Raw genomic sequence first — 19,154 nt, 5'->3', positions numbered from 1 at the left:
TGTCTGTGGGAGAGGTTTTTAACCCAGGTGTGTGTTGTGGTGTCCTCTTTGTTGTGTGTTAGTTTGGCCATTTTTTCTTTTAGTGCCGTTTTTTTGCGGTGTGTAGTCCTGTTCTGTCCTATGGTGACAGCCTGTTCTATGGTCTGGGTCCATTCCTGATTCGTGGTTTTTGAAATTAACGACTTTTGGCACGCAATTTCATGTCTGTATCTGTGAAGTCGGTTGTGCGCATCTGTAATCATTACCTGGATCATCCTGAGTCCGTTCTGTCTGGCTGTGTCTCTGGCTTGTGGATTGTTGACTGGTGGCCTGTATCTGACACTTGGTGGAAGGATACATCAACTAGCCACGAAACGACACAACCAGCTATCCCTAGTAGCCACACACGCAGACGACAAGCAACATGAATTTGACTGGGACAACACTACCATTTTAGGGCAAGCGAAACAAAGAACAGCCAGGGAATTCCTAGAAGCTTGGCACTCATCCACAAACTCCATCAACAAACACACAGACCTGGACCCAATATACCGGCCACTACAGCGGACAGCTGAAACTGACAACCGGAAGCAGCAGGGACAGGCCACTATAAATGCCGGAAGAAACACCACTGAAGCGCTTCACAGGAGGCTTCCAAGCACTGAGGATGTCACCTAGACAGGGGACGAAACGTTTGCAACAAAAACTTCCAGCTCGGTGAACAGAACCACAGCAACGAGCACCCGAGCTACAAATCTTCTCACAAACTTTGAATTTCCTCTCTGTCTCCTGATGGCATTGATGAGTTTGCAGGTTATTCAACCATAGCAGCTGTTATGACTGTGTGCAGTCATGTAACCCCTCCCCTCAATATCCATCCGTATACTTTTAGTTAGCAAAATTTACACATTTGGTTATATATTCTTTGATGCAACAGCTTTAAAATCAGTGGTGGAACTTCTGCAAACTCTCAAGTAAGGTTACCAAATGTTACACTTAGTCTTAGAGATGTACAGCATGGAAACAGACCCTTCAGTCCAACTCGTCCATGTCAACCAGATATCCTGACTTACCTACTTCCATTTGCTAGCATTTGATGCATATCCCGCTAAGCCCTTTCTATTCATATACCCTTCCAGATGCCTTTTAAATGGTGTAATTGTACCAACCTCTACCACTTCCTATGGCAGCTCCTTCCATACATGCACAAACCTCTGCGTGAAAAAGTTGCTCTTTAGATCTGTTTTAAATTTTTCCCCTCTCACCCTAAACCTCTAGTTCTGGATTCCCCCACCCCAGGGAAAAGACCTTGTCTATTTATTCTGTCCGTGCTCCTCATGATTTTATAAAGCTCTATAAGATCATCTCTCAGCCTCCAAAGCTCCAGGGAAAATAGCCCCAGCCTATTCAGCCTCTCCCTGTAGCTCAAATCCTCCAACTCTGGCAACATCCTTGTAAATCTTTTCTGAACGTTTCCAAGTTTCACAACATCCTTCTGATAGGAAAGAGACCAGAATTGCACACGATATTCCATAGGTGGCCGAACCAATGTCCTGTACTCCTATATTCAATGCTCTGTCCAATAAAGGAAATCATACCAAACATTACCTTCACTATCCTATTGTTAAACTACCTATTTGAGACGGCTCAAGTAATCCCTGATGGACTCAACCTGTAAGCCTCTCTTAGTTCGTCCTGGAGATCATACTGTGGTAGTCTGGAATATAAACTCTTGCAGACAGTTTAGTTTAAATTATTACCTTTATTTACCAATGACATCAATGTTGCACTATAACATAGATATTTACAAGCCAAGCTTGAGCTAAGGTTCTCAAGCAGCGACACCAGCTCTAAGAGCATTCTCAGACTACTCCCCTTATTGCTGCAAGCCTGCTGTCTTTATACAGAAATTGGTATTAAAATTACAAAAACACCACATATCCTTAATCAGATAAGCAGCAATGAAATGGCAAAAGTTTGCAGAGGAAGAGAAACTCATTGACAGGTCTGAGTGCGCTTGACTAATTAAGCTACAAGCACACCAAAGTGGGAACCTTGATCAAGACAGGCCAAATGGTCAATTGCTTTGGTTAGTACATCATAATGAGAGATTCGTCTAAACTATGTGGAAAAGGTCATGGGGTTACCTCACTCAGCTAACATGTCCAGTATCATTGTCCTACAAAATGGCTTTTTATTTTAACATCATCTTAAATTCCCAAAATGCAAATTAAATCCTAACATTCCCGGATCTCGAGCTCCAGGGAACAAGACACAAATATTGAATCCATGACAAGCAAGTGTACACTCAAATCAGACCACAAAGAGTTAACCTTTCCACCAGCTTCCATCCTCTCTCTCTCACTCTCACTCTCACTCTGTCCCTTGAACCCTTAGGTCAGTGAATGTAATTTACAGAAGAATATTTTCTCTTTCTCACTCCAACTTTCTTATTACGTCCGTTTCAGCCTTCATATTTTCCTACCTTGTCAAGGTCATGAGACATTCACCCTCCAGTATAGTCAAGATTAGGGAGCTGAGCTTCATAAATTCAAATCTGCTCAGCGTGGTATCCATGAAAATGTATCAGGGTTGTTCTATTATGTACTATTCCACTCAGATTATTAAATTGCAAGTTCTTTTCTTATTGAGTATGAGTTTTGTTAAGAGTCTTCAATATAAACTAGGAATTTAGTTATCCAACATCCCACTGTGAAATATGCGCGCTTCCAGCCCCTAAGGTGAGAAGGAAGTACTGCTACACGTTCCACAAGTGAATAAATGTTATCACCTTATCGACACTGATCCAATTACACTAAGAACAGGTGTCCTTAATTCTTCTGAACAAATTCCTCCTCCTCCTCCTCCTCCTCCTCCCCGGCCCGTCCAGTCCAAACCGTGGTCAAGCGCTTTCCCACATCTCCTTAGCAGATGTCTAAGGCTACCAGCTTTCTCACTATCAGCTTCAAGTATTGAAGCTGATAGTGAGAAAGCTGGTAGCCTTAGTATTGAAGCTGAGAACTTCTGCTTTCAGTGCTCTTGTTACTCACTAACTAAGTCATTTTTGTTACTATTACTTTCTGTTTTATATTTGCAATTTGAAAGAATTTTCACTTTAACAAATACAGAAGAGTATGGAAATTGATTTGTTAAAAATTTATCCTTAACAATAGATTGATGAATAAAAGATGATTTGGAATTTAGTTAGCCCTATTCATTTACTGATTGTATTAAACATTCTACAGCAAATAGTGAAGGCAAGTGAAATGCCTTTCAAAAGTGCAGCATATGTTTGTCATGAAATTATTTTTTCATTACTTGTTATAATTTTCAAAGTAGCCTCAAGTGGATTCTGGGTAATTGATATCTTTAGAAAGCCAAACTATTGTTTTTCAAACACTTTAGGGTGGCTCAGTAGACTTTCCTCCCTCCAAACTTAAGCAAGGTTATGGAGAGCAGGTGTGCTATGTCCTAGATCGCTTAGCTGAAGAAGCCCTCAAGCATACTGGCTTTAACTGGAAGAGGTAAGAACTTGTGATGAAAGTCTGACTAGTATAATTCTTTGGCACATCAAGTTATGAACTTTTGTGTTGTGACTACCTCTAAATAAGCATGATGTGTTTCTTTAAATATTGATTTAACCTTTATGGTGCTGCATGTTGGGAGTCAAGAACAAGTAAAATCTTCAGATCAAGTAGAATTTGGAGTTGTTGGTAATTAGGCCATGAAAACTCTGGGAACATTGATATTGTCATGGAAGTGGAGTGGGTTCCAAGAAGGAATAGGGGAAGATAAAGCAGGAAAGGAGAGGGAAAACAAGACGGCTATGTAAAACTGCCAGCGAGGGCCCATTGGTAAGTGCTAGAAACCTCTCCCAGTAGAACATAGTCATGTTTCTGAAAGAGTTTTAATAGCATCTAAATGTCCATTTGGTAACAGCTGTTACATCATATAAATACATTAATTAAAGGATGATTGACCACCTTTTTTATCCAATTTGTTGCTAAGTTGTATTAGATTTGGTATAAAGATCAATGTATACTTAAAGGGTTATAGCTGTTGAATAACATTAGCTCAGCTTTGCTAGATTCATTAGTCAATATTTAACACATTGGAGTTCCTGCCTAAGTGATATCAAGAATTGTGTTGATATATGCAGGTAATGTGGATACTGCTTATAATGGAAAAATACACTAGTTTGGCATTTTTCCGATAGGTTTTCAAATGAAAGGTTCAAATGCAGATTAGAAGAGATTTTTGGTGATCTGTAAAAACCATGGTTACATGGATTAAAGCAGTGAGAAAGAAAGACTTCAGATTTCAGGACAGAAAAATGCTATTTGAAATGGCTGCAACATCCTTGGCTATAATGAGTTAAGGATTGTTTCTTTTAATTTGATACTATGTATTTAGTTGTGAATGTCAATGTTTGGGCAGATAATTGGACAGGATTTAAAAATCTAGAAAGAAGGACTATAAAACCATAAAATGTACAGGCAGAAATAGCCCATTCAATGAGTACAATGGGACCTTGATCAGATAGTTTAATCTAGATAAATGTGAGGTATTGCATTTTGAAAAGGCAACTCCGGGCAGAACTTATACACTTGGGAGCGTAAGGTCCTGGGAGTGTTGCTAAACAAGGAAATCTTGGAGTGCAAGTTCATAGTTCCTTGAAAGTAGAGTCTCAGGTTGATAGGATAGTGAAGAAGGCATTTGGTATGCTTGCTTTTATTGATCAGTCCAACCAGTATAGAAGTTGGGAGGTCATGTTATGGCTATACAGGACATGGTTAGGCCACTTTTGGAATATTGTGTGCAAGTCCGGTCTCTCTCCAATCAGAAGGATGTTGTGAAAGCTGAAAAGGTTCAGAAAAGAATTATAAGGATGTTGCCAAGGTTGGAGGCTTTGGGCAATAGGGAGAGCCTGAATATATGGGGGCTATTTTTGACAGAGTGTCAGAGGCTGAGGGGTAACCTTTTAGAGGTTTGTAAAATCATGAGGGGCATGGACAGAGTAAATAGACAAGGTCTTTTCTCAGGGGTGGGGGAGTCCAGACTGAGATGGAATAGGTTTAAGATGAAAGGGAAATAATTTAAAAGGGGCAACGTTTTCATACAGAGGGTGGTGTGTGTATGGAATGAATTGCCAGAGGAAATATTGGAGACTGGTACAAGTACAACATTTTAAAAGGCATCTGGATGGTTATATGAGTAGGAAGAGTTTAGAGGGTATGGGCCAAATGAGGGCAAATGGTTCTAGGTTTATTTAGGATATCTGATCAGCATGGACATGTTGGACCAAAGGGTCTGTTTCCGTGCTGTATATCTCTATGACTGTAAGTCAGCTCTGCCAATAAATGAGATCATGGGTGATCTGATAATCCTCAATTCCATCTTCTTGCCTATTCCCTTACTGATTAAAAGTATTTCTATGAGCCTTGACTGTACTTAACGATCCAGCCACTTCGTGTAAAGAATTCCAAAAATCGTACTAGCCATTGAGAGAAGAAATTACCCCTGATCTCTGTCATAAAGATGCGACCCCTTATTCTGTGATAATACCCTCTGGTACTAGGCTGTCCCACAGCGCAAACAATGTTTTTACATATACACTGTCAAGACCCGAAGAATTTCATATTTTTCAAGGAAGTCGACGGTCATTCTTCTAAATTTTCTATTGACTACAGTCCCAATGTACTCAACCTCTCCTAATAAGACAGTCCCTCCATACTTGATATTGTCGTGGAGAAAATGTAGAGAATCACCAAGAGACACAGAGTTCTTCATGGAGAAGGTCTTTTATCCGCAAACACAAAACTGTGACACTCAGAAAGCAGATTCTTGAATGCCTCCGAACCTCAGGGTCTGTGGTTCTTTATATCTTTTTTTAATCATGTTTCTGTTAGCTTATCGGCACATCCAACTGTGTTAATCAAAATTACCTCACTCCAGCTATACAATAAACCAGTGCTGTTAGTTCCCATTATCTCTTTAATTCTGCCACTATGGTATTTTCCATGTTCCACTTAATGTTATTCTATTGTCACGATTAGATATTTAATGTCTGCTTTGCAACAATGGTCTTTCATTCCAGACCCTACTTAATGGTTCTAATGCCATGATTAGATATTTTACTGTCAAGGGTCTCAAGCAGGCTGACTCTACTAACTATTAATTAGATATTTATTGTCATGTCCCAAATATTTATTGCCCCAATTCTGCCATGATGATATTTAGCAGGCGAGGCTGACTTTACTAACTGTGTTAGTTTATCCTGCCATAGTGACCTTTCAGTCTCAATCTTACTGTGCTAATTGATGTAAGAGCATTCCACTATTCTTGCCACAGTGACCTTTTTGACTAGTGTATCATTCCACAGACCCCTTGCAACAGATTGCCAGTAGTCTCCATGCTTTAACCCTTCCCATGCTTTCATGCTCTTTATTTTCCATTATCCCTCCTTTGAGACCTATTGGTCTCACCTAGAGAAAGAAGACAATAAGCTCAGCCCCTCTTGTGCCCAATACAAACAATGTAGGACCAAATAATTTTCGGAGTCTGAGACGTAAAGGGCTGTTCCTCCGTTCCTGGGGTCACTTAGGCCAAAAACCTGTCCACCAATAACCAGAACAGGAAAAAAGACCCAAGGTCCCTCACAATCTAGGACCCGCACATTCTTCAGAAATATCATCGATGTCCTCACGTGGACATATTCCTTGCACTGTGGCGGTTGTCAGATCATAATGGTAGAGTGATGGAGCTCTGTCAGAGGAGGAAGCACTTCCAGGGGTAGCTGAAATGACTACAAGTTGCCGTGTAGTGAAGCGAACTAAGAAAGACTTAATAATAGGTAAGGCACAACAAAAGACGAAGGCGACAACGAGTAAGACCACACCTATAACAAGACCAATCTTGACAAACCAAGCTCCCCAAAACCCTAATGTATTATTCAACCAATCAAGCTTGATGACCAAACCCCGCATTGTCTTTTAGCTCCTGCCTTAGGTTCTTTAGTTTTTCCATTGCTTTAGTAAAAGATTCCCCAGGGCTAGTGTGGTAGGTATAAAAGTACAACAATGCTCCCCAAACATCACACAAACCCCACCCTTTTCTGCCGGTATCCAATCTAAGACCTGTCTGTTTTGCCATGTCATTTTGGTAGTAGCATCCAATTGTTCTCCCAAGGCCACAAGGATATCGTCAGTATAATTGATAAATCTCTGCTGGTTGTAATAAATTTAATTAATCCATTCAGCATTCTTGCTAATCCCTATCACTGGGATGAGAGCCTCCCAGCCATGGCAATCGCATTGGGGGCCTTAAATTCATTAGGAATACCCCTTGGCTGTCCTCTGCTATCAATCCAAATCGTTGGATCAGAGACATACCATTGCTTAGATGGCGCAAAGCTGACTGTGACGTAGCATCAAGCTGTGCGTGTGGTGATATAACTACCTTGTGTAGGAGCATTACACGGGCACAGCTGCCACTCTAGTCAGCAGGCAGCGTCGGGCACAACCCTCCTTTCTTACCATACAGCCAAAAAGTATCTGCCAGTGGAACGCGTTGAGAATTTAAGATAGCCCCAAATGTGGTGTCCACCTCGAGTTCAATCCTAAACCCGCAAAGACCCTTAAATAGCTGACTGGTGTGGAACCATTTCACTTAAAACATTCAAAACTCAACACTTGCCCTATCCTGAAAGCATCCACGGGGAGCATGTAATTAGTCTTGCTGGTGGACCACGGGGTACTATTGCCACACCACCGTTAGAGTTGCTGCCTGCCCACATCATCCTGCTCATGGAACGTAGAGGCCTGAAGTAGGAGACACCAAAAGAGGCAATGGAATTGCATGTAAGATGATGAATCATCCGGGTTAAGAGGTCGGCTAGAGTGCTGCAAACACCATTGAGTACAGGTGGTCGAGTTATAGGGCATGGGGCAACATAGTATGAGGGTGTTGCCTTAGTACACAAGAAACAGTTCTGTTTCGCCATCATTACAGATGTGTAGTTTGCCCATTGATACCAGTGATTATCACTGGCGCGTACCCATGGTAGGGCAGCAAGGTCTGTACTTCCAATACGTCTTTGCCTCCCAGCCTGAGTGACCCTGGTATTACCAGTCCAGGTCTGCCAAGTTAATGGTCTCCAAGTCTGAGTATGCAGGCCTGGCATCAGAGAGGGGGATATTAGGGGCGTTCCCCATGTTTTCCACATCCCCGTTGCCAGAAGAGCTCTGCTCCACATCTCCATCACTATCATTTCTGGAATGATCAGTATTCCCAAGAACTTCACCTGCACCCTGTTCAGAACCCTGCTGGGGGGTAGTAGCCTCCTGTGTGCCCTGCCTGTGTCCAAGTTCCTCATCCTTGGCTCCACTTACCTCATGTCAGAATTAGTTTGTGCCAGTGGGAGAGCTTTAGTACAATGATTAAGGTGGTATCATATGTGTCGTCCCTCCACTTGGATGATGGTAGGTGATGCCTTAGTCACTACGAAAGGTCCCTCTCTCCTCTGCTTATTCCAGCGTCTTCGAAAGACCTGCACATACACCCAATCCCTTGGCTTAACAGGTCCTTCCTCGTTGACAAGTGTCGGTTCCCTTTGGGTTTCCTGCAGGTGGATAGTCTCATGTATCATAGTTAGCTGCTGCATATATTGCTTAAGTTCTAAGCTTAACTGCTCCAAGCTAGGCCCTTCATAGGGGCCTGTCCACCTAGGCACTGGCATAGGTCTACCTGTGAGCATCTCATGCAGTGTTAGATTGGTCATGCGATTAGTCTGCATGCGATAACTCATTAGCGCCAGCGGCAGCACATCAACCCAATTAAGGTTGATGCTTGCGCAGATCTTGTTTAATTTGACTTTCAATGTCCCATTAATCCTTTCCCCCATACCCTGTGACTGGGGATGATACACGCACCCAAACCTCTGTTTGATTCTCAAAGACTGCAGCACCAACTTAACTACTTTCTGAATAAAGGCAGACCTTACTATCTGAACTGATTTCCGATGGTATACCAAACTTTGGGATAACGTCATTCGCCAGAAATTTCACTAGTGTCCCACTTCCTGCATCTTTGGAAGGGTCAGCTTCTACCCATCGGCTAAACCTATTAATTACCACTAACATGTACTGTTTCCCTCGCACCTTTTTTTTTTATCATGTCTACGTTGTCAATTACTAAATGCTTAAATGGCCCTTCAGGCACTGGTCTGTGTCCTATAGGGGTCGTTATCCCCTTCCTAATATTATACTATGCACACACCTCACATTGTGACAATAAATAGTCCACTGAAGCTTGCAGGTATGGTGACCAGAAACCATCCCGCTTTATCTTCCTCAGCACTTCCTCATGCATAGCAATCCAATCAGTGTGCCTCTGAAATAAGAATTGTCAACAACTGGGTGGCTGCTACCCATAAACCTTCTTCTGTGGTCCAGCGACCACCTTGATTCTGCCTAGCACCCCTCTACTTCCGTAGTGTTTGCTCAGCCAGGGTAGCCCCCCTCTGTATTTAAGTGAGGTCCTCTATCATCAGTTCTGGATCTATCTGCACCTGAGGTGCAATAACAGATGAAGAACAACCCAAAGCTATCTTAGCTGCTTCATCCGCTGCCTGATTACTCCTTATCATCATATCACTGCATTTTCTGTGTGTTTGACACTTAATGATAGCTAGTGCCTTTGGCTTCATCATTGCAGTCATCAACTCTACAATCTGTTGGCAGTGTTGTATGGGATCCCCATTGCTCTTCTGAAAGCCTCTTTCCTTCCACACTGCCCCAAACAGGTGACACACCCCATGTGCATAAACTGAATCAGTATAAATGTTAGCTTTTTTACCCTCCATCATTTCACAGGCCACCGTCAATGCTTTAAGTTCAGCCAACTGAGCTGAACGTGGCTGTGGGCAAGTTTCCAGTTTGATTGTCCTATACTGGGACTGATCCTGCCTTACAACAGCGTACCCTACATGATTCCTGCCATAATTCCTATAGCAAGAACCATCCACAAATAGAACCTCCTTATCTGCATCAGGCAGTGGTTTGGACTGTAAATCAGCCCTTAGTTTGGCAAATGCAGTCACATCATTTATACAATCATGAGGCTCTCCCTCATACTCAAGTGGGACATAGCCCGCTATGTTCCTTGTAGTGCACCTCTGTATTGTTATGTCAGGAAATGTTAGCATCTGATATGCTAATATTCTAGCTGGCGTCAGTACAAATTTCCCTTTCTCCAATAACTCTGCCATTTTATAATGAGTATATAGGATGACGGGGTAACCCATTGTTACTAAGGATGCTTTTTCATATGCAAAATAGGCAGCCGCCAATCCCTGATAGCACGGTGGATAGCCCTGAGCTACTTCATCTAGTCAGGTGCAACAGTAAGCAATTGGCTGCATTGTTCTCCCTACACTCGCCACCTGCATTAGTATTGCAGCTGCCTTTCCTGTCGGCCTGTTTGACACATAAAGGTGAGAAGTTATGGCGTACTCGAGCAAGGCCGATGCTGAGGCTGACAGCAAGGCTCAATTAAGAGTATTGAAAACTGTCGTAGTCTCTTCATTCCACTGCAAAGCACCCCTTAAACATGAATGTCTGACATCCTTCATCATCATTCTTAAGGCTGCCATAATCTCAGCATACTCCTCAATCCAATCTGCGCTAAATCCTGTCATACCCAAAAATGTCATCATTTGCCCTACTGTCTCTGACCTACAAATTTTAACAATTGTTTCAATCTGACTTCGTACAATTGTCTTCGTTTCCTTAGCAACCAGCCTACCCAAATACTCGACCTGCAGTTTGCAAAACTGTAGCCTTTTCTGAGAGATCTTATGCCCCCTTCTTTCCGCCGCAACCCGCCTGCCCCCCCCGTCAGCCAGTTTTTTTTTCAAGAGGAAAAGTGTATCTCGCTCACACTGTTTCTGACTATCTGAACACAAGCATGTCATCAACATACTTCATCAGCGTACTTTCTAAAGACATACCCTCCAGTTCTGATTTTAACACATGGTTGAATACATGCGGTGAATGCTTACACCCCTGGGGCATTCTTGTATAAGTGTATTGCTGACCTTTGTTTATAAAAGCAAACAGGTACCGGCAGTGCTCTGTTAGGGGAATGCTAAAGAAAGCAGAACATAAATCTACTACCGAGAACCAAGCTGCCTGTGGGGGCACATTAGTTAGCAATATGTGCAGTTTAGAAACAACTGCTGGCTAATCCTCCACTACCTCATTTACTGCTCTTAAATCATGTACAAGTCTCCATTTTGACCGGTCTGCCTTTAAGACTGGTAACAAAGGAGTGTTGCAGGGAATGTAAGTTTCTTTAAGTACCCCTTCCTTTTCCTCAATCCTTGTATTGTGGCTGCTATTCCCTCTACTGCCTCTGGTTTTAATGGATACTGCAGTCCCCAAGGCAGAATAGCTCCTGGTTTCAACCTTATTTCCACTGGGCTAGCTGATTTCACTCTCCCCCACATCTGTATCATGCTGTAACCACAAAGTGGCTGGTAATGTATCCAATTGCTCATTACCATGTTGATCATCTTTCTCCACTGTCACTGGCATGCTCCGCTAGAGTGTTATCTTGACTTCCTTCGGATTTCCTGTCAGATGACAGCAAGCTGGAATTTTAATATAGCTGCCACCCCCGGATTCCCAAACCCCTGTCATGAGCATATGCCATTCCCTAACTGTTTCTATATGCCTGGCCATAGGTCCTAAATCTTTAGATTGATATCCCTTATTTCCCAGTAAGGTTACATGTGGACATGTGGTGTGGCATCTAGTACACTATACCACTTTTCCAAGAATGCATTTCTGGAAGTGCGTTCCTGGAAAAATTGTATAGTGTACTTGGTGCCACACCACATGTAACCTTACTGGTAAATAAGAGATACCATTGCTTCACTTCTCAAATGTTGTGGAGCGGTGACTTCCTGCTGCCACTGCCTCTCTAACACCTCATCCTGAGACTCCTCAAATATCACTGTACAGTGCAGCTCAGACTTGGGTAGTCTTGCTTTAGTCAACATCGTCAACACTTCTGCTTCCCACGTCCCCAAATGTCTTGAATATGACTTGCTATATTTCCTATCCAATAAACATTAATCTCTTTAACTTCTTGCATCACTAATTGTGCATTAGCCTTTTCTACGACCAAGCCCTGCTGTGTGCATTCCAACCTTACTTCTAACTGTAGTAAAGCATCTGTTTAGACACTAATATTGGCAGAACTATCTCTCTACCTTCCATTTCTAATCTTACTGGAGCTGTAAATCGAGTTAACTGTGATTTCCCTGAGAGCCCTACAGTTTTAACAAATTTACTTGATATGGGAAGGTGAGAGACATACTGCGGCTGTACACAAGTGTATGTAGCTCCAGTATACATCATCACCGGTGTCTGCCGCCCTTCTATATTAACTTGTATTATTGGTTTTTGATCAGCCTCCCATGCTACTACAGGGTAGTGCCCCTACCCATCAAGGTTCTCAATGCATCCCTGGCACATCCCATACATGTTAACAGGTCCTGCTGGGCCTGTAGGCATCTGGGAAGTGGCCACTGGGGACTCCTGCCATCTAGGCCCGCTGTAGGGCAGAGAGGGCCCAGTCCAATAAGGGCTGTTCCTCCTAAAATGGCCCAGTTGATGGCCCCCCCTTGAGCCTGATAATTTATCATGTACCATAGTCCCCCATTCCTACGACCCTGTCCTTGGGGACCCCAGTTCTGTTTAGGCTGTTGTTTAAATCTGTCCTGCCCTGGATAAGTCACCTGTGGGAAAGCTGGCAAGGCACTTTCTGGCCCCTGTCCTGCTACCTGATAGGACCCCCCACTTTCGCCGGCACTTGATTCACGCCAGTGTTGATTACTGTGTCAGTTCTTACTGGCAACACCTTTTTAGCCTTCTCTTTTTCTTTCTTTTTAAGCTTTTCGAGCGGCATTTGCGCCACTTTCTTTGCATCAGCTACATGATCTCTAAATTCCTGGTGGCTCATTGATGATGTCAGACCCACCACCTCCTCCAGTTTTGACCTGACTTGGAAGGGCATCGCTTCAATGATGGAATTTCAGATCATTGTGGTCAGCAACTGATTAGTCTCTGTCTTGCTCTGTTTCCAGCCTTCCACTTTTTTTAACTGTTTCTCCAAGTAGGCAGCCGGGTTTTCACTTTCTCCCAGTGGATCCCCTCTCAGAGCTTTTAGTAAAACAATTTCTCTTTATTTATTTTGCCCTTGCTGTTCAGGCCCTCGTTTACCACGAGACGATATCTATAGGGTCTTATATTCACCATGTGGACTTTTTACTGCCAGCACGTGGACTGTTTACTACCAGCACGTGGACTTTTTACTCAGGCAATTGCTATGTTCTATTCTTACTCACCTCTTACCCCACTGAGCAGTTTTCTTGACCAACTCTCCATGTCCTTCAGCCACAATTTACCCCTCGCCTTGGACCTTTGATTGGAGAGACCCTCCGGCAGGTTCCCACACGTCTGAGTCCCCAAGGACCACCCCAAGCCAACAGAATATAGTCCGAATTCACAGCAAAAATGTTAACTTTTTTTTATTGGGTACCCTTATTCTGTCAGTCTCGGGAGTATCCCCGGTAGACTGAGAAGTGCCCTGTTAATGCTGCCCTCTTTCCAGGTAGGTCTCTGCACGACCCTGCTCGCAGCGCCAAATTTATCGTGGTGAAAATGTAGAGAATCACCAGGAAATGCAGAGAGTTCTTCAAGAAGGTCTTTTATCCGCAAACAAAAAACTGTGACACTCAGAAAGCAGATTACTGAATGCCCCCGAACCTCAGGGTCTGTGGTTCTTTATATGTTTTTTTAATCACATATCTGTTAGCTTATCAGCAAGTTCAAATGTGTTAATCAAAATTATCTCACTTCAGCTATACAATAAACCAATGATGTTAGTTCCCATTATCTCTTTAGTTCTGCCACAATGGTATTTTCTATATTCTACTTAATGTTATTCTAATGTCACAATTAGATATTTATGTTATCTTTGCAACAATGGTCTTTCATTCCAAACCCTACTTAATGATTCTAATGCCATGATTTTACTGTCGAGGATCTCAAGCAGGCTGACTCTACTAACTATTAATTAGTTATTTATTTTCATGTCCCAAATATTTATTGTCCCAATCCTGCCATGATGATATTTAGCAGGCGAGACTGACTTTAGTAACTGTGTTAGTTTATCCTGCCATAGTGACCTTTCAGTTTCAATCTTACTGTGCTAATTGGTGTAAGAGCATTGCCACAGTGACCTTTTTGACTAGTGTATCATTCCACAGACCCCTTTCAACAGATTGCCAGTGGCCTCCATGCTTTAACCCTTCCCATGCTTTCATGCTCTTTATTTTCCTTAGTATCAGCCTAGTGAGCCTTCTCTGGACTGCCTGCAATGTCACTATATCTTTCCTTCGATAAGGGGGCCAAAATTTCTCCGTATTTCACCTGTGCTCTGATTAGTGCCTTGTAAAGTTCTAGCAAAACGTCATGAGTACAGAATTACAATTTACAGTTAATCTTATAGTTTCTTCTAGAATCAGAACAAAGTAGTTTTCTTTAAAAAGATTTTGATATGCTGTCACATTGATAAAAATGGCAGCCATTATCGTCAAATGTTGGTTATGCTCTTTGACAGTAATACCATTCGACATCTTCACAATTAAATGTGTGGTAAGTATAACATACGCTGGAAGTCAGGCAGTACCAGGTTATACTTCAACAGGTTTATTTAAAATCACAGGCTTTCAGAGCGTTGCTCCTTTGTCAGGTGAAGTAGACAGAGGTGCACAGCCGTGGAAAACAGAGGAACCTCTATTATCCAAAGGACACGGGCGGGGAGTATTTCGTTCAGTTAATTGAATGCTGGATAACATAGTTTAGCCAAGCATCTGAACCTTGCGATCTTGTTCGGATAACTGGAAATTCGGATGATCGAATGCCAGATAGTCGAGGTTCCTCTGTATATTCTGTGCCTGTGCACCTCTCTCTACTTCACCTGATGAAGGAGCAGTGCTCTGAAAGCTTGTGATTTTAAATAAACCTGTTGGACTATAACCTGGTATTGTGTGACTTCCAATTTTGTCCGCCCCAGTACAAAACCAGCATCTTCACATCACCACAATTTTAATCACAGCTGTATTGATTTAGGCCTGAGTATCCAGCAGAGGAGATGGAAGAGGAGGCATTAATGGATGATGATGCTGAATTGACATTGAATAAGCTGGAAGATGAGTTGATTGTAAGTTATAGTTAATCATTTGCCAACTTTTATTATTTTGATTTTCAAAACAAATGTTTATTACTATTCCAGTCTATATATTCGGGGAATTAATGTCCCGCATTATGGTGACTTCAAAGATGCTTGCAGATGTCTGATCCTTGTAGGTTTATTCCTCTAATTCCTTCCCACAAATTTGTCGTCTGCACCAAGAATGTAATTGCATCCTTCCAGTCCTAGCCAAATCGATTCTGTCCTTGACCTCTCCAAGGTATCCTCTTTCTCCAGTACTGCAATGCTTCCTTTAACCAATATGAACATCCTTCTTTCTTTTAATTTTTCTGAACTTTCCTCTGAATACCCTGTTACTCAGGAATATTTAACATCCAGTCTAGCACTTCTTTCAGCCAGGTCTCCACTATCACCACTTCATAATTCCACATGAGTACCTGCGACTGGAACTACCAAATATATTTACTATATTCTGTGCATTCACATATATACAGCACAGTCCTATTTAGAATGTTTTAATTTCTTCCATATTCTGCATTCTCTATTCTAATGCTATCTGTCTCTCAGTATTTGGTGCACCCTGATAATTTTCATAATTTTTCATGGGTCTTGCATCCTGCAAAGCCTCCCCAATAGCAGCATCAAAATATTCAATTAACAACTCATTTCCAGCTATGTTCAAGTGCAAATGGTCCTGCCCATACAGATGCCATCATCTTGAGAGCCAGTCTCAGGAATTTGAAATTCTCCCTCCTGCACCATCTTTCCAACTGCCATTTAGCTATCTATTTCTGTATTCATTTTCCCATGGTACTGGGAGTAATCCCTAGATGATTACTTTTGAAGTGCTCCTTTTCAGTTTTCTGCCTAGCACTCTAAATTTTGACTGCAGGACCACTTCACCTTCCTTCCTAATTCATTGGTCCCAACATGGAGCACATCTTCAGGCTGATCACCCTTCCCCCAGAAAAATGTCCTGCATCCATTCTGTGACACCTTTGAAAATCACAGCAGTTTATCTCAATATCAAGATTCTGACTTTTTACATTTATGCCACAATCTTCCCAACTTTCTAGCTATTTCTCATGCCCCACCAGGGAGGGGACATTTCCACCCTAGATAGCAAAAACAATTGCTTTCAAATATTATTGTATTATGTGGCTATCATGATGGCAGAAACCTAACTAGATGGGCCTCTGTTTTTTTTCCAGTCTACTGTTCCAATGTTTGTGTAATTCTCACAATAGATGACAGTGTCTGAAATATTGTGTGTCAGAAGAAAAGTCTAAAATACAGTGGGGGGGGGAAGAAAAGAGTTCAGTAATTTTTGATAAATCTGCAAGTTTATTTTATTGATTTTAAGCTTTTCCCTGAAACTGATTTTCAGGAAGAAGCAGATGATTTTGAAGAAGGGGAGTCTTTCCTTGATTTGGAGATTTTGAAAGCTCAGGGACAGAAAATGGTGAGTTTTCTTTCAATAAACTTTCAGTGATCGGTCCCTACATTTACTATCAACCCACTTACAGGGACCGGTAATGTAGTGATTGCAATCAGGTAGATCTTTTTGACTACAAGATCCTTGGTTGGGGTTGTTAATCTGGGCCAATCAGGAAGCCCTGGCTGACCCATATAACCAGGGGATTTAGAAAGTCCTAATCGGGGGATTGACTCCGAGCTTTTTGGCCACAGCCAGCGTACCGTGCACAAGTAAATAAAGGGTGATTTGGTGATGGGATACCAGCCTCTATGCAGTTATTTCAGGTAGTATACCTCAAATTTGGCAAAGTGAAAACTGGCAGTGTCTAAAAACCAGATGTTTTCGTCATTATCAATGCATTAATTTTAATTCAGTAAAATTTAAAAGTAATACCCTACATAACTTGTTTTAGCACTCCCTTCATGTAGTTTGGCTCCAGATTAGTTGGGGTCCTCATATGTCGCTCTGTCCTGTGCTCCACATGACCTTTGATCCCTCCCAAACCAACTTGACTTGAACCACCTGACTGAAAACCCAGTAATATTTGAAATCTGGCACAGCATTGGTCTCGTAAGTTCCAGATTTTAGATACTGTACCTATGTACCATTGTATTCCCTGCTTTTGAAACATTCTCCGATCATTAGGAATATGAGCCTTTTTATGGCTTCATTTACCATATACAAGTACACAACTTTTAGAATGTCTTGCCATGTACTGTTTAATGTTCCTAGTCATCAAAAAAAAAAGCAAATCTACTCATAACACTGTGGACAAATTTATATAAATTCTGTTATCTGAGCTGCTTGAATCATTGGTAACATTGTTATAAACGTAATGAAGTGCCAACATTTACAAATTCAAGCTCCAATATTGCTTTAAATTCCATTTTTAAATTACTTTGCTTCAGTTTGTCACTTTTAATCCATGAAAATACTTTAAATCTTGACTATCTAATGGGTTATCTTCCTAGTTATGACATGACAGATAGATACTTGCTACTGATTATTACTGCTGTAATTAAATGAACTCAGCAATGTAAAGGAAGGAATGAATTTTGCATGCGTTCTTTTTTTGTTGGGAGTGGGGGGGGGGGGGGGCGGGGGGTGGTGAGTTGGGGAGGGTGGCCAGGAGTGGAAAGGCCTTGAGCAAGAGACCCTCTCTATCAATTGCTACTTCACTGCCTACCCCGAGTGAAATGGGTGAGTGGAACGTCACATTAATACAGATGTTGGAACAGTAATCCACTTAGTTATTCAGTTAAGTAGAGAAATAATGTTATTGTCTCACTTATCAAAAAAACATTTAAAATGTAGGAGGGGTCAGAGTCCACAAAACCAGAAGAGATTTTAGAATCGACAACAGATGCTGCTGAATGGAATCTAGAAGTGGAACGAGTTCTCCCACAACTTAAAGTTACAATCCGAACTGACAACAAGGTATGTTATTTGAATTAATGAGTGAAAACCATTCAGAGGTCATATCTTGGGTTCATCAGTGGCTACCATGATTTCCAGTTTTGTGGATTTTCTCCATTTTGTATAATTAAATATTCAGATAACATAATCCAGTATTGCACTGTAAAAAATATTTGTAAGTGGAATCAAAAGTACTGGTTAAGAATCAATACTTTTTTTAATGCACCTGATAATCATTGCCTTTCTAAACACATTTTATCTTTGATGCATTAAAGTTTGTATAATGTTTAACATTTAACTATAGTATGGAGATTTATGTACTGACTTGATTGAAATTCTTTGTTAAAAATACTTTAAATTCATATAGTACCTTTCATGACTACTGAACATCTCAAAGCACTTTACATCAATAATGTACTTTGATGTGAGGTATTATTGTAATGTAGGAAACCTGATAGCCAGTTGTCCAATCTGTCACGAATAGCAATATGATAATGATTGAAATCAGTTTTGTGGTGTTGATTTGAGGAACACATACTGACCAGGACTGTGGTGATAGCTCTCTTGAAAAAATAATGACCATCACAACCTTCAAATTCTTTTGGTTATATACTTCCCCTCCATTTGTCTACAGTTTTGCTGTGTTTCCTTATGTTAGGTTTTGTAAATGTGAAGTTGTGACTTTATCCAATCTTTATATAAATGTTGAAAGATATTTTATTTTGATTAGAGTCATAGAAATGTACAGCATGGAAACAGATTCTTCGATCCAACCTGTCCATGCCGACCAGATATCGCAACCCTTCGGTCCCACCTGCCAGCACCTGGCCCATATCCCTCCAAACCCTTCCTATTCATATACCCATCCAAATGCCTCTTAAATGTTGCAATTGTATCAGCCTCCACCACATCCTCTGGTTGCTCATTCCATACATGTACCACCCTCTGCGTGAAAAGGTTGCCCCTTAGATCTCTTTTATATCTTTCCCCTCTCACCCTA

At 41.6% G+C, this 19,154-nt stretch overlaps 1 protein-coding gene across 2 annotated transcripts in view; it reads left to right on the top strand.

Annotated features, from left to right (window-relative positions):
- Window positions 1-19,154, top strand: part of ift57 (intraflagellar transport 57 homolog (Chlamydomonas)) — a 47,265-nt gene that overhangs the window by 9,085 nt on the left and 19,026 nt on the right. Inside the window, exons 3-6 of one of the 2 annotated variants that reach the window (XM_043690229.2) lie at window positions 3,385-3,503; window positions 15,180-15,270; window positions 16,649-16,723; window positions 18,053-18,175. In XM_043690229.2, the coding sequence (XP_043546164.2) occupies window positions 3,385-3,503; window positions 15,180-15,270; window positions 16,649-16,723; window positions 18,053-18,175 (408 nt within the window). The remainder of the gene's footprint in view (window positions 1-3,384; window positions 3,504-15,179; window positions 15,271-16,648; window positions 16,724-18,052; window positions 18,176-19,154) is intronic. The other variant, XM_043690230.2, reaches the window with a different exon arrangement.

Source organism: Chiloscyllium plagiosum, unplaced genomic scaffold (assembly GCF_037043375.1).
Source record: "Chiloscyllium plagiosum isolate Xiang-an unplaced genomic scaffold, Cpla_swu_hap1 HiC_scaffold_5, whole genome shotgun sequence".
NCBI classification, from domain to species: Eukaryota; Metazoa; Chordata; class Chondrichthyes; order Orectolobiformes; family Hemiscylliidae; genus Chiloscyllium; species Chiloscyllium plagiosum.
The sequence above is the reverse complement of the archived record's forward strand: the minus strand, read 5'-3'. Positions and strand labels throughout refer to the sequence as shown.